This window comes from Talpa europaea (assembly GCF_964194135.1).
Source record: "Talpa europaea genome assembly, chromosome: 6".
NCBI lineage: Eukaryota > Metazoa > Chordata > Mammalia > Eulipotyphla > Talpidae > Talpa > Talpa europaea.
This window is the reverse complement of record NC_140072.1, coordinates 128599989-128626266: the sequence shown is the minus strand read 5'-3', so window position 1 is coordinate 128626266 and position 26278 is coordinate 128599989. Positions and strand designations below refer to the sequence as shown.

Below are 26278 nucleotides of genomic sequence, written 5' to 3'. Positions count from 1 at the left end.
GGGCCACATGCTGCCCGGCTGCTGCTCAGTCCTCACGGGGGTCAGAGGAGGCAGAGCGTGTGCAAATGCTTTGAAGAAAGACAGAGCATTTTACAATTATATGTAGATCCTACCTGTTGATGATAAAAGTTGGATCATTTTATCGAAGTCTGTAGATAGAGCCCTTATGTCCCAATAATAACCACGGAAATACCCAACGTTCCTCTGAGTGGCTTTAGAAATTCTAATTAAAGCTGCTTTTTTGTAAACATTTTTTTGCCGGATGATATGTGTTAATGCAGTGAAATCCTAAAATCCTCACAGTTTGTTTTTCAATCTGTAAATAAAACGGAAGTCACTCCTGTCACTACATGACCCAACCCCCAAATGGCTCCCCGGTGCCATTTTCGGCTGTTCTGCTGGTACTTTCTGTGTATCAAGTGCTCTTGAATTTATAGTGTTTCTGGTTTTTAAGCTCAGATAATAACTGTTCCTTACTTTTTTCATTTAATGTAATGCCTCAGATTATATCGGTAGATATGGTTAACTCATTCTTTGTAGGAAATCTATGCTTTCTCCACTCTCAATCTCCATTTTCCCCTTCCAATTAGCTATCATAATCTTCTGTTTAACCCCAAAAAGAATCAACTCTGGGCCTTCCTGGTGGTGCAGGCAGTTGAGCGCAGTGCTATGAAGCTGTCTGTAGCCTCTGCAGCGCAGGTTCAATCCCAGCTGGTTACCCACATGGCGTGGCAGACCTCTCCGGTCGCGCCCGCTGCTCCCCTCAGCAGTGTATTTTGGTCAATCTGCCTGTTCTGTTCCCCACTTTCTCTCTGAGTCCTCTTGCCCTCCTGAGCATGTGACCTGTACCCTGGTTCTTGTATGAGTGAATAAATAAATCTTTAAAAAAAAAAAAATCAACTCCTAGACAATTTGTTCTTGTATGCTCTTTCATAATTGATGACTTTCTGCTTTTATCTTCATTAATTCCTTCCTTCCTTTGTTTATTTTGATGTGGTTTCTTGTTGAATGTACTTGTTTTCATTCCTTTTTATTAATATAAATAATTTAAGGCTGTGAACTTTGCTCTGAATCCTGTCCCATAAAAGGTGAAAGCAGGAGACTCCATCTACATTTTCAATTGTCTTAGTAGTCTTCTCCTCTAAGCTTCACAACCATTCACATTCTTCTTGCTTTTGACACACGGGAGAAGCTGAATCCCTTCCCCGAGTCACTAGTTAGTATGTGGCGGTGTTCCGACTTCCCTAATCTTTTAACTACCTTCCTGCCTTTCTGTTTGCCCTTATCACTAAATTAGAGGTGACTCAGCCAGGACTCTGGGGTTTTATAAAGAAAAATCAAAAGATCCACAAAAGGGTCTCCCAGCTGTTTTGTTTACATCATTTAAGCCGGCTGATGCTGCTATTTTCTGTGGACTAAGGGGCCACTTCACCGAGCTTTCAGCATCACACCCAGCACTTAGCCCGGTGTGTTCGCAGCCTGCGTACGCAGCCATTAATTAGTTCCTATGAGGTAAAGCCACTGTTGTCTCATTTCACACTCGATCAACAGCGAGGCCTGGGAGGAGAGCTGTGGGCCTGGACTGCACTGCCCCACGCTTGGCCCAACACACGGGAGCCCCATGTATCTCCAACGTCTCCCTAACCTGCATTGGGAGAAAGACGCCTTCTCTCTCCCTTCTGCTCTTAGGCAGAATGTATTATAATGGCAACAGGGGAGAAAAAGAAAGGTCAGACCAAGGACTTTATACACAGGAAGCTCATTTTCACTATTCACTTTCAAGTATCTCGGGCCATGAAGCCAAGGCCATTCAGTTAAAAGCTGCTAATAATAATAATTTTTAAAAATTGCATTGAGAGAATTATGGTGAATATGAGCTGCTTTGGGGAGGGCCATCAAGCAATAAGATATGAAGTGTGTTCCTATCTGTTCTTTTGGCCATTTTTACTTTCATCAGGAAAAGATTTTTTTTTAATATGTAAATATCTAACTACACAAAATCTGGCTAACAAAAAATAATTTAAGGTGAGAGATAATATGAAATTATCCTCCCTTTAAGATCCTATTTAAAACTCTTGCATTATAATAGAAATAGCCTCACATGTCACCTGGAAGGGCCCAGGCATTATTAGAGAATTAATTTTTCTCCTTAAACTCAGTGACATATTAATACCTAGTATTTTTAAGTAATTATTTTTTAGAGTAGCAGGAACACAAGTGGCAAGAGAAAAAACTCATGCGCTTAATATGAAGCGCTTTTCTTTCTCGTCCGTGAAGTCCATTGTCTCCTACGATGACTTTCTTGACAGCGCCCACAAATGTATTTGGAACCCTGTTTTATATAATGGATCTGGAATCATCTAAAAGACCCAGCTCGTGACACATGTCAGCCTCAGACAGATGGTACATTTTCTGTTTTAAAGACTCAAACAAAACTTTTCACATGCTTCTTTGGGGGAAAAAATTATATTGAAGTCCTTTTTTCACCCAAACACATTTTGAGATAAGAGCTCGCAAGTCCTGACATTATTTCATTTTGTTATGCGCATCTGTCAAGGAACCAAGATACGATACAGCTACTAAAAACTGATGATTGTGGAACAGAGAAACTTGACAGCATTTCATTTCCTTTATGTTCTGATTATATATTTATCAGGAAACCTGTATCTCTTCTAGTTCAGCTAGAAATTGGTAGAATTCAGGAACTCAAAGGCTTGGCAAAGAACGGTCCTATTATTTGGTATCAGCTTACATTTTTAGAGAAGTTGCTTGGTTGAGTCATTGTTAAAGCTTTTGCTTCTCTTTTCATTATTGTGGCCCAGTATCCACAGATCACATTTCTATGGGCCCTATAACTGCTTTGCCGCACAAATTAAATGCCAGGATATTTCATACCCATACACCCGCGTCTCAATGCTTGTCAATCAGAGTTTATAAAATATAGGGATTACAACCTGATATTAACATCCAAACCCATTGTGTTCATTTTATGTGTGAAAATGAGAAACCCCCATGCAGACACTAGATTTCTCTGCCTCTTTGTGCCCTGTTTTTAATTTATCTCCAGGTTTTTGAGTCAGTAAAAATGATTCTGCTTGTCAATGTAATGTAGTGATAAAACACACCTATGAATCAGAATGATCAGAACTGAAGTGAATCTACAGGTTGCTCAGCATTCAGGCCCAGCCCTGCTGAGGGTTTTAATAGGGCTCCTTTCTCTGTAGTGTAAAGAGACCCATGTTTTTTGCTTGTTTTTATTTAATTTTTTTAAAAATTTTTATTTTTATTTGTTATTTATGCATACAAGAACTGGGGCACAGGCCAGAGGTGGGGGTGGTGGTGAAAGGATTCACTAGAGACAGAGTGGGGAACAGAACACGCAGATCTACTGAAATACAGGTCTGCTCCCTGGCCAGGAATCGAACTCATGCTGCAGTGGCTGCAGATAGCTTCATAGTACTGAGACTTAACCCCTTGTACCACCAGGGAGGCCCCCTGTTTGTTTTTAAATGTGCCTCAACCCATGGTATAATGTGCCTCACACGAGGAAGTAGTCATAGAAATGCATTGCCTTGGACACAAGGACTTTAAAACTCTCAAACAGTCTCTTTATGCCTATTTTTTTTTCTTTGCCTTTTTTTTTTTTTTACAGGTGTACTTCAAAAGGAATTATCCAGATATTACTCACAATGGCCACGTGCTCATGAACACTTCCAACGGACAACCCTCAGCCTTAACCATATTCGAGACAGCACTGTGATTCTTCCACAATGTCAAGTCTATTCCGAAGGCGTTTTTCTGGTAGTTTTTGCACTATGTAAACAATGTACTTTTTTTAAAAAATCTAGCCACAAATATTTACACATACAAGATGTTAGTTTATTTGGATTATTCTTCACCTGGTTTTCAGCTCTCACAAAATGATTTCTTATTTTTATTTAAATGTTAGAGTATGTGTTTTTCTTATCCAAATCAGAGGTGCAGGCCACCCAGAAAAACTGTTGACCAGGTTTTGTGCCTTAAGAGAATCTAGAGCCAAAGCTCTTTTTATAAAGGTATAAAACAAAGTTGTCACGGATATTTTTTTTCTCTTACTTTTCCCCAGATTACATGTTACTTTCCAATTATATCAGGGATTCTATTTACTTGAAGTCTGTGTGAAGTTGCCATTTTGTGTCACTACTTTCTTTAACAGAAGTAGGAACTATTATTTTCCCCAAAGGCTGCTGGTTAAAATAGTACCGATAACACTCATTGGAAAAACCAAAAATAGACTTTAAGTGATATTATTGGAGGAGAGAAAGTCTATACTGTTCCTCAAAATAAAAGACATGGTTAAAATATAAAGGGATGATATTGAAACATCTGAAAGAGAAGGAAAATGATGCTGTCTCAAAGTAGGAGCCCTTATTCATGATTTGATGATGAAGGCACGGCTGTGACCATCCATTGTCTTTTAGATTTGCATGGTTCTGACATGGTAACAGTTGCAGTTACCTCAGCACGGTAATATGTTCAAAGAAGACCAAACCACCAGCCGTAATTCTTGAAATAAGTGATAGTGTTTTTACTTGGATTTCTGGCTTGCTGACGGTGAACCTTTTGTTGACCCTCAGCCTTTTGGTTTAGCCTTTATTGAAATCCTTGCTAAATTGCATGGACAAGCTCTCCCACTGGTGGCAAAACTGCAAATAATAGCAAACATTGACTGCAATTTTGCAGTTTGTTTTCAGAGTGCATCCACAGGTTCATAATCATGACACTGCCCAGGTTAGATCACCTCTGTCCACTCAGAGTAGTTTCTGTAGGTCTTTCTCATGAATCAGCAACCCACAGTCATTTCCAGGGCCTGCTCTGCTTTATTTGAACTGTGGGTCTTCAGTTGCTCTTGATGGTGGTGGTTCAGGTATGTTGAGTTGAAGTTGTTAAGGGTTTTTTACTGTCACAGTTTTGAAAGGATTTTCATGACCACTCAGAATAAGGTATAGATTCTTGCATTCCCTCCACCCCCATTACCTCCTGGAGCAGAAACTCTGTGGTCACCTTCAAACTGCATATGTTATATGCCTTCCTATAGCCGAGTGCTTGACTCTTCAATAGAGAGCAAGAGATGTTTCATAGAATCAAGCCTTAAAATGCACAAACACAACAAACTACCAAAATACATTAAGTGCAATAGCCGTCTACTCTGTGTTTAGAAGTGATATGGTTAATGTTTAGTCCAATTAGTAAGTAGTTTAATAATGAAGTTGTAGTTGGTATTTCAGGGGTATGACATGAAGCAATGATAATAATGAGGTTTGTGGAAACAGTGGAAATATTTGAAATGTGTATGTGTTTATTTGGTCTTTAGCTGTTAAGGGAAGTTAAATAAACATGTTTCTATTTTATTTCTGTTTTAATGTCATTGTAGAATTTTTTAAGGAAAGGACATTGAGTTGAAATAAATGACAGTTTTCATCTTTATTCAGCAAATCTGTGTTTTTGTTCTTAGAGGGATTACTGACTCAGTCTTTAATGAGTTTTTCTGAGATCAAAAAACAATCTTTCTGTTATCGGCTGATTCTCTTGGCTAACGAAGTCTACCAAATCAGCAGGTAGCTGGATTTCAGAGAGGTGTCCACATCTGGCAGGGTTTGAAACCGTTGTTATTGAAGCAAGCTGGTTGCAACCCTTCCAGAGAGGCAGAGAATCAGCTGATGCCCCAGGCTTAAACAATATTAAATCATGAGGTTTTTTGAAACGTTTCTTTGCTCTAAATGAACAAGAAACATCAGTTGCTACCGGATATAAAACACTACAGAACATTGGTTCTCAAAGTGTGGTCCATGGACCAGAGGCATCAGCATCACTTGGGAACTCATTAGAAATGTAGATTTGTGCATCCCACCCTTTACCTCCTGGAGCAGAAATTCTGTGGTCAGGACCAGTAGTCTGTGTCTCACCAGCCCTGAGGCAGATTCTGATGCTGACTCAAGTCTGAGAACAAGTACCACAGAACACAAAAGAACTCCTAAAACACATTAAGAAAAGCATAGAAAGCCCAATTAGAGAAATGAACAAGAGACCTGAATAGGTGCTTCACAGCAGAGACTGTCCAAATGGCCTATAACTGGAGAAGTACTCGCTCTTGTTAGTTACTAGGGAAATGCAAATTAAAACTACAAGGAGACATCATGAAACACCTAGAATGGCTAGAGATGGAGAGCACCAGTCAAGCCCACAGAGCCCTGGGAATGCGCATGCCCTGCTGTGTGTTTGAAGAGCGTATTTGAAAATACCACTTTGGAAAACAATTTGACAGCCCCTCCCCAAGCTGCACACCCTGTGATCCAGTCATTCCACACCCAGGACACACACATGTGCTCCCAGCGAAGTGTCTCAAGGATGTTCGTAGAAACACAATTCCTGACGCCCCACCCAAACTGGAAATAATCCATACGCTCCTCAGCAGCAAAAATAAAATGAACTGTGATCTAATAAAATACTCTACAGTGGTGAGAGCTAGAAAACGACACCACCACAGGTGAACCTCACAAGCATAAGAAACTTCACCCAGGAGAACATTTATACACTGTTCAAATGTGGCCACGACTGTGGTCTTCAAAGTCCAAATAGTGCTACGTTTTGGGCAGGTGGAAGGTGTTGGTAATTGGGAGAATAAAGAGGAGCTTCTAAGATGCTCCAGTTCGGGAGGAAAGGGCTGATAGCAGTGAGATCAGTATTAATTGAGCTTTGTTTTCTGTGCTTTTTTATTCCATGTCGTATCCTCCACAGATAAAGGGGAGACTATGGTGTTGTCATAAGTGACATTTTAGATAGTCTGGTTTTTTTACCAAACCATGAGTGTGACTATCTGAACTGTGTGACCTATTCATTTTTTTGATTACATGCTGTAAACCAGACTTATTCACCAAGTGTTCAATAAATGCAAGTGAATGAAATGAATAATGATCATGAACAAATTTCCTTCTAAACTTTGAAACTTAAAGAGATAGCCTGTGGGCCTCCCTGGTGGTGCAAGGGGTTAAGATGCAACCTAGGAAGCAATCTGCAGCCACTCCAGCATGAGTTTGATCCCCGGACAGGGAGATACCCACATGGCGCAGCAGACCTCTCCTGACTCACCCGCTGCTCCTCTCAGCAGTGTATTTCAGTCAGTCTGCCTGTTCTGTTCCCCGCTCTGTCTCTGGTGAACCCTCTCACCCCCCACACCTCTGGCCTGTACCCTAGTTCTCGTATGCATAAATAAATAAATCTTAAAAATAAAAAAGATAGCCTGTGATAGTAAAAACCCTGATTTTGTAGTTGGTCACACAGATTTGTATGCCAGTTCTGCCTCTGCCACTCACTACCAATATAGGGTGACCCCCAAAAATTTATTGTCCACAATGGGACACCTGAGAGAGAAAGGAAGGTGCTAACTGGTAAGGTGTCAGGGCAATCACCTGGCACCAACCTTGACAAGAATGGGCTATAGTCACCTGATCGTCACAGTCTTAGTTCCGAGCTTGGGCAACCTCTCTGAAACTCAACTGTATCTTCATAATGAATATAATTTTCCTGCTCTTGCACAATTGCTTTGATTGTGAAGATTGGCGGGTCAAGAGTATCATAGGAAATGGAAAGGATAGATTTCTTGACCTTGGATGGAAAGAGAGTCCCCTCATTCACCAGGAGAGGAGAACAGGATAGTGGTTGAAGGTAGGTTTGTAGACCTCAGAAGGGATATTTGAGGGCTTCCTTATGTGCTGGCTGAGATCAAAAAATCCCTCCTTCACATTTGGCTGATATGAAGCAAGCATACGGGGAGGACCACACGCTCCAGAGATGTCTTCTAGGCTCAGAGCTGGGCTCTTCTGCATACAGGGTATCTGGGTTTGGTATGCGTTCTACTGCCTCCTCATTGTGGGCTCCTGTGTGGAGAAGGTCCTTCTGCCTGCTCTGCTCCCCGCTCTGGCTCTGGTGAGTTCTCTCACCCTACCGTGCTTCTGACTGTACCCAGTGCTTGTATAAATAAATAAATAAATCTTTTAAAAAAAAAAAAAAAACCTGCGGTGGGGATAGTAATGTTCTTAGAGGGCTGTTGCAAAGATTAGATATGACAGTAACATTCATAGCATGGTCTGTGGGCCAGTGTCAGTGCCAGCTGTTATTAACTAGGGACTTCAAGAAATCTGGGAACTTCTTAGCCATTTGACATTGCCAGGACGTCCAGACTTGGGGTCCGTGGACTGTTGTTAGTGGCCTAGAAACTAGTTTGAGTGTTGAAGTTGTATGTGAACTGGCTTGAGCTGCATACTATCCAACGGCTTTTGAATCATTTATTAGTTTCCAATGGACTGAAAATTTTTTTTTTTTTTTACTTTGTATCTGTTTAATTTTTTTTTTTTTATAAATTTTATTGTTATATTCCCCGTACAATTGCAGCCCCCCATTCTGACCCCAATCCCTCCCCTCCCGCCCCCGCCCCCCTGGACTGAAAATTTTAAGTGGTTAAATGAATGGAATCTTAACCCCACATCATTGAGAAGCATTGCTCTAGCACAGTACTTGTGTGTGGTCAGCCTCTGTAAACATTAGTCTCTTCATTGTTACCATGGTATCAGGCAAAAATTAGACCATGATGTGTATGTTTCAAATTAGACCACTTAGAATTTCAAAAAACTCTGCTATACATTAACAATATTTTATAAGAGCATTTACAAGTAAAACAATGAAATGCCTGCTCAAGGTAACAGGTTTTTTTTTTTTTTAATCTAAAAGTATTTCAAAGACAAAACAATACTGTGCATATGTTTATACCCACTATATCCTTGAATCAACAGCATGGTCTTGATGTTGAAGAAAGTACCTTGGAACCCATCAGACCACTTAAGCCCTTTGGAGTACATTAGGTTTTATGTGTAAGCTGTTGATTTTCCTTTAAAAACAGAAAGAATATGGGTTAATCGAGCTTTTGCTTTTCAAATTTAATGTTCTAAGGAAAATAATCTCATTTTTTCAAAAACTAAGACAGCAGTGTGTTGAAAAGCTAAGAGAAACATATGTTTATTTGAATTTAGAACTAAAAAATAACACTAATAAAAAAATAACATGTCCCAACTCTTTAAGACCCCCCGCCCCAGACTCTAGGCCCATCTAACTTGCCTTGGGGATCAACACTGAGACCGTATGATTTTTCAAGAAGAACCAAGATCAAGACTTAGATACACTGAGAATGTTTTACAGAAAGCTTACATTGGATGGTTCTGACTAAATCCAATCTTTCACTCAGCAACCATGCTCATAAAACTAGCCAACTCCCAATTATCCATCCCAATAGATGGAAGCCAAAAACAGTGCTGGGTCCAAAAGTTAATCATATTTACTTTTGGAGGGCATTACGTGAAAAACTTTTTAAATTGAATTTTGCAGACTACATAGACAAAAATGAAAACGAGTCTATGAGACAGAATTTTTATCACGGTAGGAGTGTTGTAAGAAAAAAACAATCAACAGTGGATTGAAGATTTTAAAACTTTCCATTTTAGAAGAAGGAAGTTTTTAAAAATCCATGAATCCGTATGCACACATTCTAAGAAGACATGATAAATGAAGTGGATGGATGGATGGATGGATGGATGGATGGATGATTGGTGGATGGATGGATGGGTAGATATGATAGACATAGATGGATGGATGACAAGTATGGAAGATTTTTTTTGCAGTAAAATGCCAACAAATGTAGGAGGACTGACAGAAAATGTACCATATTGCAGCCATCATTGTTCTAAATCTGACAAAATTCAACCATGGCAGCTAAATAAACATAGGTTGACTATTTAGACAGCTAAATAAATATGGGGTGACTTTTATAGATTGAAAGTATCTTCCCAGATTAATCAGTTCATAAGGGGGAAATTGTGTCTTTAAAGTAAAAAAACCTGGCAAACACCATTTTAACCCCGCGACCCAGAATGAACGTTACCAATGATGGCCCAACATCCTTGACTTTGAATGTGAGGCCATGACAAGAGCACATTGTTTCTGTAGTAACCTTGCCACTCCCTATGGAAAAAAAAAAATGAGCCTAATCCACATGAAATCCGTAGCCAGGCAAACCCAAGCTGAGGTCATCCTACAAGCCGACTGGTTTGCACTTTAAAAAGTCAATAATAAGTGAAGGTTGAGGAAGGGTTTTCAGATGAAATGGAAATTGTAAAGATGAGACCATAAAATGTATGGTTTGATCCTGGATCTAAAAAAGGAAAAAAATACAATAAGAACAGTACTGAGGTAATTGGTAAAATGTGAATAAAGCTAACCGCATAGTAGCTAACAGTTGTACCACTGTTAAATTTCCTGAATTTTAACTACCAGGGTTATCTCAGAAAGGGTCCTTATAACAAAATACCCATTAATGGATTTATGGGTGAAGGGTTACTATGATGTCTGCAACTTACTCTTAAATGGTTCAGCAAAATTCACCATGTCATGTAATAACAATATCATATTTTATTACCTATATGTGATCCTGGAAGCAAAATGTCTGTATTATCTACCAATGCATAAAGAGAGGAAATGTAAGAGATATGTTAAGTAAACCTAGAGGAAAGATAAACAGGGGTTTCTTGTATCATTGCTGCAGATTTTCGTGGCAGTAAAGATCATTTTTTTTTTTATAAGTTATAATTTTTTTTAAAGAGGCATGTTTTATTTATTTGTTTGTTTGTTTGTTTGTTTATATATGCACTGGGTACAGTCAGAAGCGTGGGAGGGTGAGAGAATTCACCAGAGCCAGAGCGGGGAGCAGAGCAGGCAGAAGGACCGAAGTACACTGCTGAGGGGAGCAGCGGGCGGCAGGAGAGGTCTGCGCGCCATGTGGGACCCTCCTCCAGTGGCCGGGGAGCAGCCGGGGATTGAACCGGCGCCGCAGAGGCCGCGGGCAGCTTCGCAACCCAGCACTCAACCGCTGCGCCACCGGGGAGGCCCAGTAAAGATCATTTTCAAAATACTAAGTTTCAAAAAAGAAAGCCTGTCCACAGCTCCACCCCAGAGTGAAGAACACACATCGTCACAAGGTGGAGTGACTTCAGTCTCCACAAAAACTATCAGACAAGTTTTAGTTCTGTGAGTGTGTTTCACACAGCTCCCTCCCGCTGAGTCAAATTTCCAAGCTAGCCCGAGGCAAACTCTCAAACGGGCCACCCTTCTCCCCAGGAGCATGTGCAGTCAAGGAAACTTCTGCTCACATACCTAATTTTCACACAGGCAAAAGATAGCATTCATTATGTGATCTGCTATGGAGATGATAATGCCAAATGCAGTATCACCCACCTGTGAGCCAAATTCTCAGGACTGTGCCATTCACAGCATTGTTATTGGAGGGACTGGCCATGGGGGAGCTGCCTGCGGGGGACGGAGCTGCTGCGGTGATGGGTGGACACCCAGGGTGTCTGGGCCTCAGTGAAATACAGAGCTGCTCTTTGCTGCTTAACAGAAGCATTGTAGATGACCCCAAGGCATTGCAGATGACCCCAAGGCATTGCAGATGACTCCAAGGCATTGTAGATGACCCCAAGGCATTGTAGATGACCCCAAAGCATTGTAGATGACCCCAAGTATTGTAGATGGTTGGGCTACAACCATTTCATCCAGAAGGCTTCTTCTCCTCACCTCCCTCTGCCGTTCCCACTCTCCCCTCTCTGTCTCTTCCCCTCTTCCTCCTACTTTCCCTCCTCCTCCTGTTCCCTCCTACTCTGTCTCTCTGTCTCTCTTCCTCTCTGTCTCTCTCTGTTATTTAAGGGTTCCCTGTATTATACAGGGGCTTCCCTATGTTAAATGTGAGTAAGTAGATACCTAGACATTTCTATCAATGGTTGTGCCAATCAAATTTATTCTGGTAGTATGTCCATTCATGGTATGAAAATAACTTCTTTTCATTCATTTTCTTTTAAATTATATTTGTTGAGTTAACATTGGCTTCCAACGCTCTATATGTTTGAGGGGTATATGTGGACACATCTTCAAAGGTATGGTTTTCTTAAAAGACCCCGTTGAGCTAAATGGACTCTGCCTCTGGGAGACTTTATAAGAAAGCATCAGGGCCTCCCTGATGGCACAGCGCTTGAGGTTGAGCGCTGGGTTGCAAAGCTGCCTGCAGCCTCTGTGGCGCCGGTTCGATCCCCGGCTGCTCCCTGGCCACCCGGGGAGGGTCCCACATGGCGCGCAGACCTCCCCTGCCGCCCGCTGCTCCCCTCAGCAGTGTACTTCGGTCCTTCTGCCTGCTCTGCTCCCCGCTCTGGCTCTGGTGAATTCTCTCACCCTCCCGCGCTTCTGACTGTACCCAGTGCTTGTATAAATAAATAAATATATATATAAATAAACCTTTAAAAAAAAAAAAAGAAAGCATCAGTGCTGTTTGGAGGCTACTTGTAAAGGAGGTAACCAAGTCCCCACACAGTCACAGGAGAAGAATATTGATTCTAAAATTCCAGTCCTCCAAGAGGAAACCATTTTCAGAAAATTCTCCGTGGCAATCTGAATAGTGCTGAGCAATCAAGATGGCTGAGTGGATGAAACAGAATAACATCTCTGGTGACTTTACAGCTGTACCAAAATTTTGGATTTCTTTTGCTAAATATACCAGGTTTTCCTCCATATTATTTTATACCAAATGCTGCAAAAGTAATGAGGGAGTATTGTGTTCTACCCAAAAGGGTTAAACCAGACAATACTTCCAATTGGACAAGATACAGCAAATCAAGCATTTTCAAACGTGTCGGTGGAAGTGTGAATTGTGCAAACTTTCTGAAGTGTCACATATGTCATAGTCTTTAAAATGTTCCCATATTTTGGCTCAAAAATGTCTCTTCTAGCAATCTACCCTAAGGATGTTAGTTCCAACAACAACAAAATACTTTCAAAGGTATTTGTTTCAATAGTGTTTAAAATATCAAAAATGGAAATAAGCTAAATTCCAAAAGTAGTCCAAACTGGGAATCTTCATGCAGTAAGTGTTAAACCATCAATAAGATAGTTTTTACAAAGATAATTTAATGACTGGGGATAAATACTCACTGTCAAATATTGCGCGAGAAGAATTAGCTAATGTTTTAACTTTTTTTTTTAAAGATTTATTTGTTTATTTATTTATACAAGCACTGGGTACAGTCAGAAGCCAGAAGGGTGAGAGAATTCACCAGAGCCAGAGCGGGGAGCAGAGCAGGCAGAAGGACTGAAGTACACTGCTGAGGGGAGCAGCGGGCGGCAGGAGAGGTCTGCGTGCCATGCGGGACCCTCCCCGGGTGGCCGGGGAGCAGCTGGGGATCGAACTGCGGGCAGCTTTGCAACCCAGTGCTCAACCGCTGTGCCACCGGGGATGCCCTAATGTTTTAACTTTTTGTAAAGTGTGTTTGTGTGTTTGAAACTAAATGATCAAAGTTAACAATAGTTATTTCTGACCAGTGTCATCATTGTTGATTTTTATTTTTGTAGTTTTTCTGAATTTTCCAAATGATCTACAATGATCCTGGGTTAACACAAAGGTTCAATGTCCTAGTACCTCTTTTTCAATGTAGGATAAATTAGTGACTTCATATTTATTTGTAAATAATATCTTCTCTTGTATGTCTACACACAGGCTCCTAGCTTCAATATCTTTACGTCAGATACTCCCATTAGCTCATGTTCTTCAGGGAAATTTTATATCAGAGCCTACATATCTGTCCAGTATTCCTGTTCTCTAGCAATATCTGATGCATTTGAAAATTCCAAGATATTCCAGTAAAAATTCAGGTCAGGTGAAAGCTAGACTTAGTAAGGCTCTATAATGGGAAACCGTTCTGAAGGCTACTTTGAAGACAAAGAGTCATTTACTTCTAAAACTTTGAAGTCCTTTTCATAAATATGTTAATATCACTGGGAAAGAGTTAAGACCAAGTTAACAGCGATAAACACAACCTGCTCTATGAATACCGCTTCCCAACAGCAGAACAGCCTACTCTATCTCAGATCTCGTTTTCACTGGAATTTTGGCTCCTAAATGACACAATGGGTCTAGATTTGCTGCCACATGTCTTTTGGGGAGGCACCTAAAATCAGTCACTGGGCAAAGAGAAGTGGTTAGGCAAATTTTCCTGAGAAATGTGGTGTTTCCCCATATGATAATGCTATTCAAGCTTCTGGTTTCCGTGCGTGGGGTGGTAAAGCAGACGCCAACTGGGGACCTGAGACAATGACTTGTGTCAGTGGCATTTGGACTTTCAAGTCTTTCTGAAGCAGCTGGGCTCCAGAGGTGATACTGGCAGGTCAACTGTAGCACGAAGCTGGCTGAGCCAAGATGGCATCGTGATCAGCCAGCCATTAAGATGTCCAGCCACAAAGGAGGACAGGTTAGCTGTCTGCAGGTAGCTCTTGGCTCTCTTTCTTGCATTGTCACTTTGTTCTCTCTCTTTCATTAGCATATGACTCTACCTTGCTCTTATCTTTAGGTTGGAGAATAGTTAGCCTGTTTGAGGACAGTTTCTTTATAGGAGTCAGCAATAGTCCCTACCTGATAAACAATCCCTGTATTGTTTTTATCACTGTCAAAATTCTCACTTCAAGGTGAGGTTTTGAGTAGACAGACCAGATAGTCCACAATGTTATGTCTTAAGGAGCCCTGGGAAAACCCTCTATACAAACCATTTTCCCCCTTGAGACTTGAAGGGCCATCATTAGGGATTCATTCATACAGATGACTTATGCTCTCTTTTCTTGAGGTTCTTTTAAAAATAAGATGTTGTGTTCTCAGGAAGGTTTATAACATTAAAATCATTAACACCTTAGCAAGAGTGTGTGGACCATATCGCTTTCTCCCTAATAGCACATGACTTGGGGTTTTGACCCATCTGGAAGGGAAGAACTCATCCTTGATAAACATGACAGAAACTTCACCAGAAAAAAAGTATTTCAAAGACCAAGTTGGATGATAATAACAAATCACAATAAGGAAATGGTCAATAACACACAGGTAATTGATTTGGCTTCGCTGTTTTGCTGCCAGACACACATTTGAGTGCCACTCCCCTTCCAGTCTTGCCCATTAAACCAAATTATCATTCCATGTCAGCATTGGTTGAGAGACTTGTAGGATTACACTTCAAGTTCATCATTTTGGGGAGAAGGAAGATGAAGAAACAGGCCTGTTTAGTAAAGAGAGGTGTAACCTGCTTAAGGGGCCACGGGAATTTTTGAGGGAAGCCAGGCCTCATTCATCGTAGCCTGGCTACACATGGCATCTGGACCTTAGAAGAAGAATAATCTGTATCAGTTGAAAGAATGAATGTCTTTTGTGCTGAGTATTAGTTGAACAAGTTTATCCTTGTTTCAGGCCAACAACTGTCACCGCCATGTCAACATCCTAAAGTTCAGGTATAGTTCAAACTTAGAGACAACTGATTGGAGACAGTATATTTACGTGCTAAGCGTGTGATCTTATACCAACCATTTATCTAGTTTTTATTTATTTGTTTATCTATTTCTCAGCTTGAATGTAGGAGATAGTTACTATTTCCTGGGCCCACTGCGAATATTGTCTTGCCCAGCGCAAGCACAAAGGCCGAAGGCCACACAACACAGTCAGACTAGGCGAAGCTATAAATCAAGCGAACAAGGTGCTCAATAAAATACATGTTTCTTCCCAACTTGATCCTCCTTCAGAGCTACCTGGCAGGCCTGATTAGAAATTAGAATTCTTGGATTCTCAGAGCGTTGTGATGAAACATGGCGGGGGGGTGGGAGGGAGCCTGCCTGATGCTTGCAACCCAAACCTGAAAGGGCCTCAAGCACACAAGTGAGGGCTCCGGGACGCTTTTGTCTCTTCCTGTTACCCAGATGTGGGGGAAATAAAATGCTCAGGCGTTCACGTCGCTGGCCTCCGTGGCTCTCACCTGCAGCCTTGAATGCAGAAGGCAGTTCGGACCCTGAATGGCTAGAGAACCTGCCCTGTGCCTGCTTGCACAACACCATAGATGTGAAAATCATTCAGTATTTGTCTTTACCTTTCCAACTGCTATGCATGATGCCCTCAAGTTCTTTCCATTTTGCTATAAATGGTAAAATTTCCTCCCCTGGTAGTGCTATAGTATTGGCTGGTTAGCACACACACCCCTGATCAATCCTCTATCGGAGGCCACTTGGCTTCTTGCATATCTCAGCTATTGTTAAGTATGACCGCAATAAACATTGCAGGGAATGTAAGTTTTCCATGAGCTACCCAGAAGTGGGATTGCTGGTAGTTTTTTAGTAAAGGCTTTCCAAAATGGCTACACCAATGTTCATTCCCACCATGGTTTTAAGTGCTGCTCCTGCTATGCATCTTTACCAACACTTGTTGTTGGGAGTCTTTTTGATGTAGGCCAGCCTCCCTGTGTGAGATGGTATCTCACTGTGGTTTTGATTTGCATCTCCCTCATTAGAAGTGATGAGCACTTTTTCATGTGTGTTGTCATCTGTATATGCTTTTTAGAAAAGTGTCTATTCAAATCTGTGGATATTTTTAATTGGCCTTTTTGTTGCTAAGTTGGGTGCCTGCTTCATAGACCTTGGGTATTAACTCTTTGTTGGTTGTGCGATCCATACAGCTTCTTAAAGTGAGCCAGGGCCATTTATTTATCCTTCTGGATATGCTGGATGGTCTAGATCAAGGCCAGTGGATTTTTTTTTTTAAGATTTATTTATGTTTGCATACAAGAACTGGGGTATAGGACAGAGGTGCGGGGGGTGAGAGGATTCACCAGAGACAGAGTGGGAAACAGAATAGGCAGATCCTCTGAAATAAACTGCTGAGGGGAGCAGCAGGGAGACAGGAAAGGTCGGCTGCACCATGTGGGTTGCCCCCTGGCCGGGGATCATAGTTGTGCTGCAGTGGCAGCAGATAGCTTCACAGGTTAGATCTTAACCCCTTGTGCCACCAGGGAGGTCCAAGGCCCATGGATCTTCAGTGTCCGTATAAGCTACCAGGGGAATCTCGTTATTAACGTGATAGGTCAGAGGGCAGGCCTGAGAGCTGGCACTTGGGACAGGCTTCAGGTGATGCTGATTTCACAGGCTCAAGGGCCACATTGTGCAGTGAGCATCTAAAGGAACTGGCTCTAAGATGCTGAGCCTCAGCCAGCCTGCCCACGCTAGAATGGAGCTCTCTACTCTACTCTCCAGGTAGTTTTTTACTGAGAGTGGAGAGCGGAGACATCCTGGCCAGGTCAAAGGTAGGTTCTGGTCCCTTCTTTGCCCACATCCCATTGCATCAGTGGGCTCTGTTCCCACACTGCCAGCCCTGGTCCTCCCCAGCAGCCCTGCCACCGCCACCCTTTGATCTCCCACCCACTCGCCCCAAAGCTGAGTTTCTCTTGGCTCCTCTCACTGCACATTCCACGCCTTCCCCCGCTTTTCTCTTACGCCACAAAACAAATGTAAAATAACATTTCAAAAATATTGGAAAGCAATGCTGATGAAATCATGTTTCTGTTTTCTTGGGATGTTAGCAGGTAGTAACAACAATCAAAGATCCAGCCTCTTGGGTTCCTGGCCATTTAGTTTGTGAATAAAACCACATCTGCTCACCCATTACCTGAAATCAGGATTTCCAGACAAAAATGCTTGCTGGATTAGAGCAGACTGGATTTTTTTTTTCTCCCATATTTTTATTTTGACAAGGGTATGAAAGCTGCTATCTCGCCATCTAATGGAATCAAATAGGCTGCTAAAAATAACCCCTGCAAGTTTTTATTACAAACGGGAAACCTTGCCCCTCCCTGCCTGTTATTGCCATGAAGCTTAATCCTTCGACTTGTGTTCAAGTATTTGCACTGGTTTTGAGTTCTTTTCTTCTTTCCAAGACTGTTTTTCCCCCTTCACTATTTGCCTGAGTTATTTGAACAGGTGGCTTTGCACAACCTATGCTAATGGGAGGCTTTTGTCTCTTTTGAGATTGCACAGGGAACCGTTTAAGAGAGAAATGTTTCTTTCCTGCCCAACTATTCACACCTGCCGGGATAACCGCCCGGGGTTGAGCTGAAACACCAGCGGGAGCGAGGTCTCCTCCACCCGGGCGCGTGCTCAGCCCTGCAGAGGCGCGGCTGAGCGCCGGGAGGCACGAACCGCCTTTTCTTTTGCTCCAGCACTTGACCCGCAGCCCCAGATCCGCGCTCTGTCTTGGGGCTGGGCACCCCTACCCCCGTCTGTCCCGAAGCCTGGTTAGACATCCCTCCTGGGAAGGTTATGGGCGAGCCCCTCTGGACTTGGTAAATGGCGGGGTGCTGGCGAGCGCATGAGACTTCCCGGGGCGGGGGTGGTGGGTGGAGAGTGCGGGGCGCCGACCCAGGCCCCCAGCCCGAGCCGGGTTCCCTGAGCCCTTTGTCCCGGGCCCCTCTCGGCGGGAGCATCAGGCCGCGGGCTCCGCGCTGCGCTTGGCGGGCGATCATAGGCGGGCGCGGCGCGGGCGCCCCGGGAGGATCCGCGCGCGCGCTCCCTGGCCGCAGATCACAGGCGCCCGCCCTCCGCCGGGCCGGCCCGGGAGCCCGCCTGCTCCCTGGAACGCGATCACACGCCCGGCCTCCGGGCCCCGGGGGCGGGGAGGGGCGCCGCACGGGCCCCGGGGAGAGCGCTCGCTGGCGCATTCCCACGGGGAGGTCCAGGGCGGAGCGAGGGCTTCTCCCACTCTCCCGCGGGGTGTCCTCTGCGGGCGGGAAGGTGGCGCGGGGAAAGGCTCGCAGGCCAAAGGGTGGCCAGTGCCAAGTGGGCACAAGTGGGGCTACGTAGACGCACCGCGCCACGAGCATGGGGGGCCGCTCGGTGTGGACTCCTAACCAGGGGTGCTGAGGAGGGGCCTTTCTAGAGCGATTTTTGGGAATGTGCACTCTGTTAGTTCTTTGACCACAAGACAAGAAGGAAGTGAACATGGAACAGGCAAGGCGGGCTTGGATGTAGTTTAAAGGGATCCCAGCCTGCCTGCAGAAGTGGAGGTGATGATGGCCAGTTAGTTCTCACCTGGCCCGCCACTCCTCACCTGCGCGCTGTAGGTGGGCTCCCAAGGGGCCTTCACTCATGTAGCGCGCACACACACACACACACTCTTACACGTAACCTTGGGAGGCGTGGATGCCTATGCTCACCCCACATGACCTGCACGCCAGCCTGGATGGCATGTCTAGGGAACATAGATGTTCTTCAAATCTATATAGGGACCATGAAATAAAGCAAATTCATTCCAAAGTGTTACTGGCTCAAAGTCGTTCCTCTCAGGGACCTTTGCCCTTTCACCCGAGCACAGCACATAACTGTGGTCGCCAGGGCAGGGTGCAGGGTTGCAGATGCACATCCATCCACCTACAGGTGGTGGCCACCCGCAGGTGTCTTGCATTGGTCAAAGTTGACTGCTCACATGAGCAGCCATACATTAGAATTCCCTGGGGAGAGTTCCCTACAGCAATAAAACAGGGATCTTGCAAGTGAGCAGGGAGTCTGGTGTCCAATGGGGGCTGAGAAGCGCTGGTGGGTACCAGCAGAGGATTCTCATCCTCTTGGTTCAGAGATGGGCAGTGGCCTATGGCCTCACCCTGTCAGCACTTGCTGAGATGAGCGTCAGGGCTTGCACACTGGAAACCAGAAAGAAGATAAGCAAACACAGAGATGTACAATATACAAATACAGTACGAGGAAAAGGTAAGAAATTCCGAATCCAGCAATGCACAGTGTACATAATGGAAGGCGGGTTATGGTTGGGAATTCTGACACAGCATATGAATTTCTCTAAAAGGAGAACAAATCAAAAATGTTTCTCTATAAAAAAAAAAAAATGTTTCTCAAGTCTAGAGTTTATATGATCAGATTTGGTTTTAGATAGTAATTTTGATGTCACTATGGAGTAGGGTTGTATGTAGAGAAAGATAAGGTGAGAACCTGACTAGGGGATGGGTGCCGTGGGCTGGAAAGGAAATTCTGTATTGCTGGAGAGTTTAAGGCATTCCAGAAATTTAGAGGACTTCCATGTTACCCCCAAAATATAATCCTAGTACAATGTTTTTGTTTTTTAAAAGATTTTTATTTATGCATACAAGGGGTCTAGGCCAGAGGTGCAGGGTGGGGTTTGGGGGTTTGGGGGCAGGGGTGAGAGGATTCATCAGAGGCAGTGGGGAGCAGAACAGGCAGATCTACTGAAATACACTGCTGAGGGGAGCAGCGGGCGAGACAGAAGAGGTCTGCTGTGCCATGTGGGTTAGCTACCTGGCTGGGAATCAAACTCATGTTTCAGTGACTGGCTATTGCTTGATCGTGCTGAGACTTTACCCCTGCACCACCAGGGTTGTTGCTTCTTTTTGAAATCCTGTAAATAGAATCGTACCATTTTGTAATCTTTGAATCTGACTTCTTTCACTTAGCAAGGTGCTTTTGAAATACAATCATGCCGTACTATTTATCAGGACATAGTTCCTTCCTATGGCTGGGTGGATAAATCACCCTTTGTTCATCCAAGCATCAGTTTATGGACATTTGGGTTGTGTAGTGAGCCGAAGATACATCTTGAAACCCTAATCCTGGGAACCCTAAGTGAAAAGATGGGATTAAGTTAAGGATCTTGAGAGGAGGAATATATCCTGATTCTCTAGGAGGGCTCTAAGTGCCATCACATGTATCTTTATATGAGAGAAGCAGAAGGAAGAAAGGTGAAGTGACAACAGAGTGGAGAGTCACATGGCCAGACCCACAGCCATGGCATCCTGGTAGCCACTAGGAGTTGGAAGAGGAAGGATTCTCCATTAGAGCCTCCAGAGGAAGTACAGCTCTGCCTATACCTTGATCGCAAAATTCTGGTCTCCACACTGCAAGAGAACACATTTCATTTATGTTAAGCGATGAATGGGAATTCCAGCTTCTTCACTTCCTCATCAACACTTGGTATTGTCAGTATTTTAATTCTAATCCCTCTCTGTGTATGTAGTGGTATTTCATTTGGTTTTCATTTGCATGTTCCACATTGTTAGTGCTGTGGAACATTTTTGCATGTGCTGATTTCTAATGTAGATTTTCTTTAGAGTTCTGTTCAAATCTTTGGCTCAATTTTTATTGCATTGTCTTTTTACTACTAATAAGGTATATGTTTTAACATACATTCTATATAATTAATAACTCATACAAATTTAACTATATTTTATTGAGAACAAACTATATAAAGAATAAAACAAAGCATCTTTCAGTTTACATTTTATATGATAAAGCATTCTGAACAGATTTTTATGAACTCAATTTTACATCTCTCTTTATCAGGTATTAACATTTGGAACAATGGAGCTGACTCAGAACTTCCTATCAGCTGAAACATCACGTCTATTCACTGATTTTGTTTTTGTTGGATCACCAAGGGTGTTGTAGCAAATGGAAGAAGAACACAAACTGGTGTTTTGCAATATTTGGGTAGCTTTGCAATGGGCTGCTCCAAAAATCATTAATTATTTCGTCTTGGATGGCTCACCTTCCAGTTTTTCAGGATCCGGGGGCTGAAATTATTCATTTTCATTCTGAAATGTTTCTTTTTGTTTGGAGCCACAAGATTGGCTTTATATTTAAAACTACCACTTTCAGATACATCCATGAAGAAAGTCGAGTAGAACAAATGTTTCATATGTGCAGAACATTGTACAACATACTATGTAATGAACAATATAATATCACAAACATGGACTGAGATGATAAGATTTATAACAGGCTGGTAGTAATGGAATTGACAGCTCACTGCAGTAAGTTGCCAATGTGCCTGCCTATCCAGGGGCCTCAGGTGACTCTACTTCCTGGTTTCCCTAGGTGTGTTGTGTCATTTTAAAGGGAGATTGTCCTGTTTACTAATAACTTCTATATAAATGTGTTTAACATAGCTCTTAAATATATGTTTTAAATTTACATTTTAGAAGGGTATTCTTGTCTAGAATTTTTTAACTGCCTACTCGTCTTATTCTTTATTTAGAATAACTTTTTTTTAAAAGATTTATTTATTTATTTATACAAGGACTGGGTACAGTCAGAAGCTCGGGTGGGTGAGAGAATTCACCAGAGCCAGAGCGGGGAACAGAACAGGCAGACTGACGAAGTACACTGCTGAGGGGAGCAGCGGGCATGGCAGGAGAGGTCTGCACGCCATGTGGGACCCTCGCTAGTGGCCAGGGATCGAACCGGCACTGCAGAGGCTGTGGGCAGCTTCTCAGCCCAGCGCTCAACCGCTGCACCACCAGGGGAGGCCCTCAAGTCTTTTTCTTTTTTTTTTTAAGATTATTTATGCGTGTAAGAACTGGGGTACAGGCCAGAGGTGCGGGGTATGAGAGGATTCACCAGAGACAGAGTGGGGAACAGAACAGGAAGATTGACTGAAATCCACTGCTGAGGGGAGCAGCGGGTGAGTCAGGAGAGGTCTGCTGCACCATGGGGATATCTCCCTGACCTGGGATGGAACTCATGCTGCAATGGCTACGGATAGCTTTATTGGTTGCGTCTTAACCCCAGGTGCCACCAGAGAGGCCCTGCCTACTCAAGTCTTAGAACTACCTGAGAAACCTTGTACCCAACAGTTTCACATTCATTACTTCACCGAATTTTATTTAGACTCTAGATCAGTTAAATTCCCACTTTAGCATGTGTCATAGTCGACCGGGAAAGGAGCTTGCTACTGATGGAAGCTTAGTGTAGAAAATTGAGGATGGAAGTTTCACAAGGCCAGAAACCAGAGGTGGGGATAAAAATAATTAACGAGTCATTAAACCAGCTTTGGAAGATCCACGAGGACAGAAACCAGGGGTGGGGACCTGGAGAATTATTCATCATTACAAACAGGATCGCCAGTCCTCACAGATTAGCCCAACCAAACCCTAGAAGCGATAGATTCCACAGTAGATAAAATTCCACAAAAGATGAATCCCTCCAAAGAAGGCCTGTAAGGACAGCACCTGCTCTGGCAAGGGGCAGCTTCTTGCCCTTCAAGAGCTGCCAGCCTGCGTCTGCAGATGGCTCCCTTCTCTCTTTCCCTTTACTTACTACACTTGCTGCTGGAGGGACCCAAGAACCCCACTCATCAAACCCCAACATTACAAGGCAGATTCCTGTGTCGATCCCCCAGGAGTCTGGATTCCACTGGTCTGGGGCGTGGGCGCCTATTCTTCAGGCAATTCTGAAAGGGTTTGTCAGACTTTGAGAAACAATGACAAGACCCTCAAATCTCTCAAGGTAAGAGTGTTACATTTTTTTGATACAGCCTAGAATTTTTTTTTTTTTAAAATGTAGCCTAATAACAAATGGGTGGTGGTGGGTGGGGGGTGTAAGGCATGATTCAAGAATTTAACATCTTTAAAGAGAGTGCAATGGTGTGTTCTAGACGGCAGCACTGGATATGAAGTGACTCTCAACTCCTGCTGGGACCACAACGCTAGGGTGAACAGGTAGGGGTCCCGTAGCCTACTCAACACCAATGCCCTGGGTGGCCGCCCTTAAACCACCTCACCTCCTCACACCCCAAGGGAAAAGGCTAGCTTGGTGTAGGGTAGTGAAATGGCTTGTACGCCATTGGCCTCTGTGGCTCTCACGGGTGGCCTTGAATGCAGGAGGTGCTGGGGAGCGCGGGCGCGGGGCAGGCATGCCTGATGGTGGACACCTGGAGTGTGGTGAGGGCACAGTGAGTGGGCACACCTGAGCCTGGAGGCTGAGGCTAGAAAGGTGGCGTCACTTAAGGGCAGCTAAGGTGGAGCGGCTACGAGAGGACTAGTGGCTACAGAGAGACAGGATGAGAGAATGCCAGAGAACATCCAGTGAGAGTCAAGGGGCCTACTCTGCGCCTAGTTGCTGGCATTGCACTTGGGGATCCCTATAAGATTTGGCTGATGCTATGAGCCCCTTACTGCTGGAGTTACAAGTAGGAACAACAAAGGCAAGTAGCTGACTCCACTCTTACATCTTTAGGGACATGGAAATCCTCTTTGTTCACAAAAATGGACAGAAAAGCTCTGGACTAGCTGTTCAAAACATTTCAAGTTGACAGTTCAGTCTTACTTACAACATAAAACTCAATGCAGGTAAGTTTGATTGGAGGAAGGAGCAAGAGAAATCTCTCTCTCTCTCTCTCTCTCTCTCTCTCTCTCCCCACCCCCTTACCTCCCCCCCTGAATTATAAGCTGTTCCTCACCTCAACCTCCTGGCCCCTGGGCCACATACATCCTTTCCTAGTTAACCACTAAAACAATAATGTAGCTGTTTCTATGAGGGGATTTTGCAGATGCAATCAGGATCCCAAGTAAACTGACCTTAAGATGGGGAGAGGAACCGGTGGGCCCCACCTTGGAAGCTGGAACTCAGAAAGAGGGAAGTCAGAAGTGTGAAGCAGCGAGGGCTGCAGGGCGGTGGTGGTCAGGGTGTCTGTGGTGCAGGTGGGTCCAGTCACGCAGCAGCACCAGCTGACAGCAAGGAAGCGGAGACCCCAGTGCTAGAGTCACAGCAGCCGGGTTCTGCCAAATCTAAATGAAATTGGAAGCAGAATCTTCCCGAAGCCTCCAGATGAGAGCTCAGCCTGGTCCACTCCATTCGTGGTGTCACACCAACTCCATCCTATAGAACCGTCAGTAATCAATGGGGACTCTCTAGACCACTTACACTAGTGTAATTTGTTGTGAAGCAACAGAAAACTAACACACACACCGTCACTCTATTGAAGCATCTCTTAGTGTGGGCATCCATGTTTTTGTCAAGAATCTTCACCTGGAAGATGAAAAGTTTCAGAAGCAATTGATCGCCAAATTGATTGCCTTTTAAGGAATTTGCTTCCTTCAAGAGTTTATTTTTGTTTTTATATTTAAAAAACAGACTGCTCTGCTCTGTCTCTGGTGAATTCTCTCATCCTCCCGCACCTCTGACCTGTATCCTGTTCTTGTATAAATAAATAAAAATTAAAAAAAGGGGGGGGACAGAAAAGTAAAAGACACTTGCATAGACACAAGCAGGCTGGAAGAGCAGCTGCTTGAAGAGTTTAAAATCCACGTTGTTCCTTCTCAACTGCAGTCATAATTAAGAATCTCAAATTTTGCCCAGCTGTTAAGATAACATTATGGCAAATAATAAATGCAATTGTAGGGCCTCCCCGGTGGCGCAGCGGTTGAGCGCTGGGTTGCGAAGCTGCCCGCAGCCTCTGCAGCGCCCGTTCGATCCCCGGCTGCTCCCAGGCCACCGGAGGAGGGTCCCACATGGCGCGCAGACCTCTCCTGCCGCCCGCTGCTCCCCTCAGCAGTGTACTTGGGTCCTTCTGCCTGCTCTGCTCCCCGCTCTGGCGCTGGCGAATTCTCTCACCCTCCCGCACTTCTGACTGTACCCAGTGCTTGTATAAATAAATAAATAAATCTCAGGCCTCCCCGGTGGCTCAGCTGTTGAGTGCTGGGTTGCGAATCTGCCCGCAGCCTCTGCAGTGCTGGTTCGACCCGCTGCTCCCCTCAGCAGTGTATTTCGTCAGTCTGCCTGCTCTGCTCCCCGCTCTGGCTCTGGTGAATTCTCTCACCCTCCCGCGCTTCTGACTGTACCCAGCGCTTGTATAAATAAATAAATACATAAATAAATCTTTAAAAAAAATACAATTGTATAATGTCACTTCCTCTCCCCTTTCTTTCTGGCTTTATCTTTTCTCCCCTCCACTAAATAGCATTTAATGGCAAAATTTTCAAACTCTAGAATACTTTGATTTGGCTGTCCAGGTACATAGTGTGTTATTTCATCTACTGTGGGGAACGACAAATAGCCATGAACTATGGGAAAGTAACTGTTTCCAGTGCCTAACAAAATATGGGGAGCAAGTGCTGTTTATCTTTACAATCACATTGTAGGAACATGTTCAAATGAGAAGCAATATGGTAGAGAATTGAGTAGCAGCTGTGACTTCCATAAAAACTGTCTTTTATACCCACAACCTGTTCTGCAATCTTGAGCAAGTTACTCAACCTTTGTTAACACTGGATATTAACCTTAATTTTTAGGGGTGTGCTGATGATTAAGATCATCTAGGTAGCCCGCAGTAGTTTCTCAATAAATGATAGATTATCAAAAGTTAAACATTTTAAAGCCGCCCAGTGTAGTGTCGTCTGCAAACCTGGTGGTTCATCACAGGGGAGAACTGGAGAGAAGGCGTCTGAACTTCATCTTAGAGCTCTGCAATCTAAATCCTTAATTGAGATCCTTAATGTTTCTACAGTGTGGTTCTACAAGGGCATGGGCCAGACTTCTCAAAATTTTAAAGGAT

The 26278-nt window shown here is 43.7% G+C and overlaps 1 protein-coding gene across 3 annotated transcripts in view; it reads left to right on the top strand.

Annotated features, from left to right (window-relative positions):
• The window catches only part of ABCC4 (ATP binding cassette subfamily C member 4 (PEL blood group)), a gene marked incomplete at both ends in the record, with an annotated part of 194785 nt that extends 191025 nt beyond the window's left edge, over positions 1-3760 (top strand). For all 3 annotated transcript variants that reach the window (XM_084235702.1, XM_084235701.1, XM_084235700.1), the window contains one exon: positions 3653-3760. In XM_084235702.1, the coding sequence (XP_084091828.1) occupies positions 3653-3760 (108 nt within the window). The remainder of the gene's footprint in view (positions 1-3652) is intronic.
• Positions 3761-26278: the final 22518 nt, after the last annotated feature.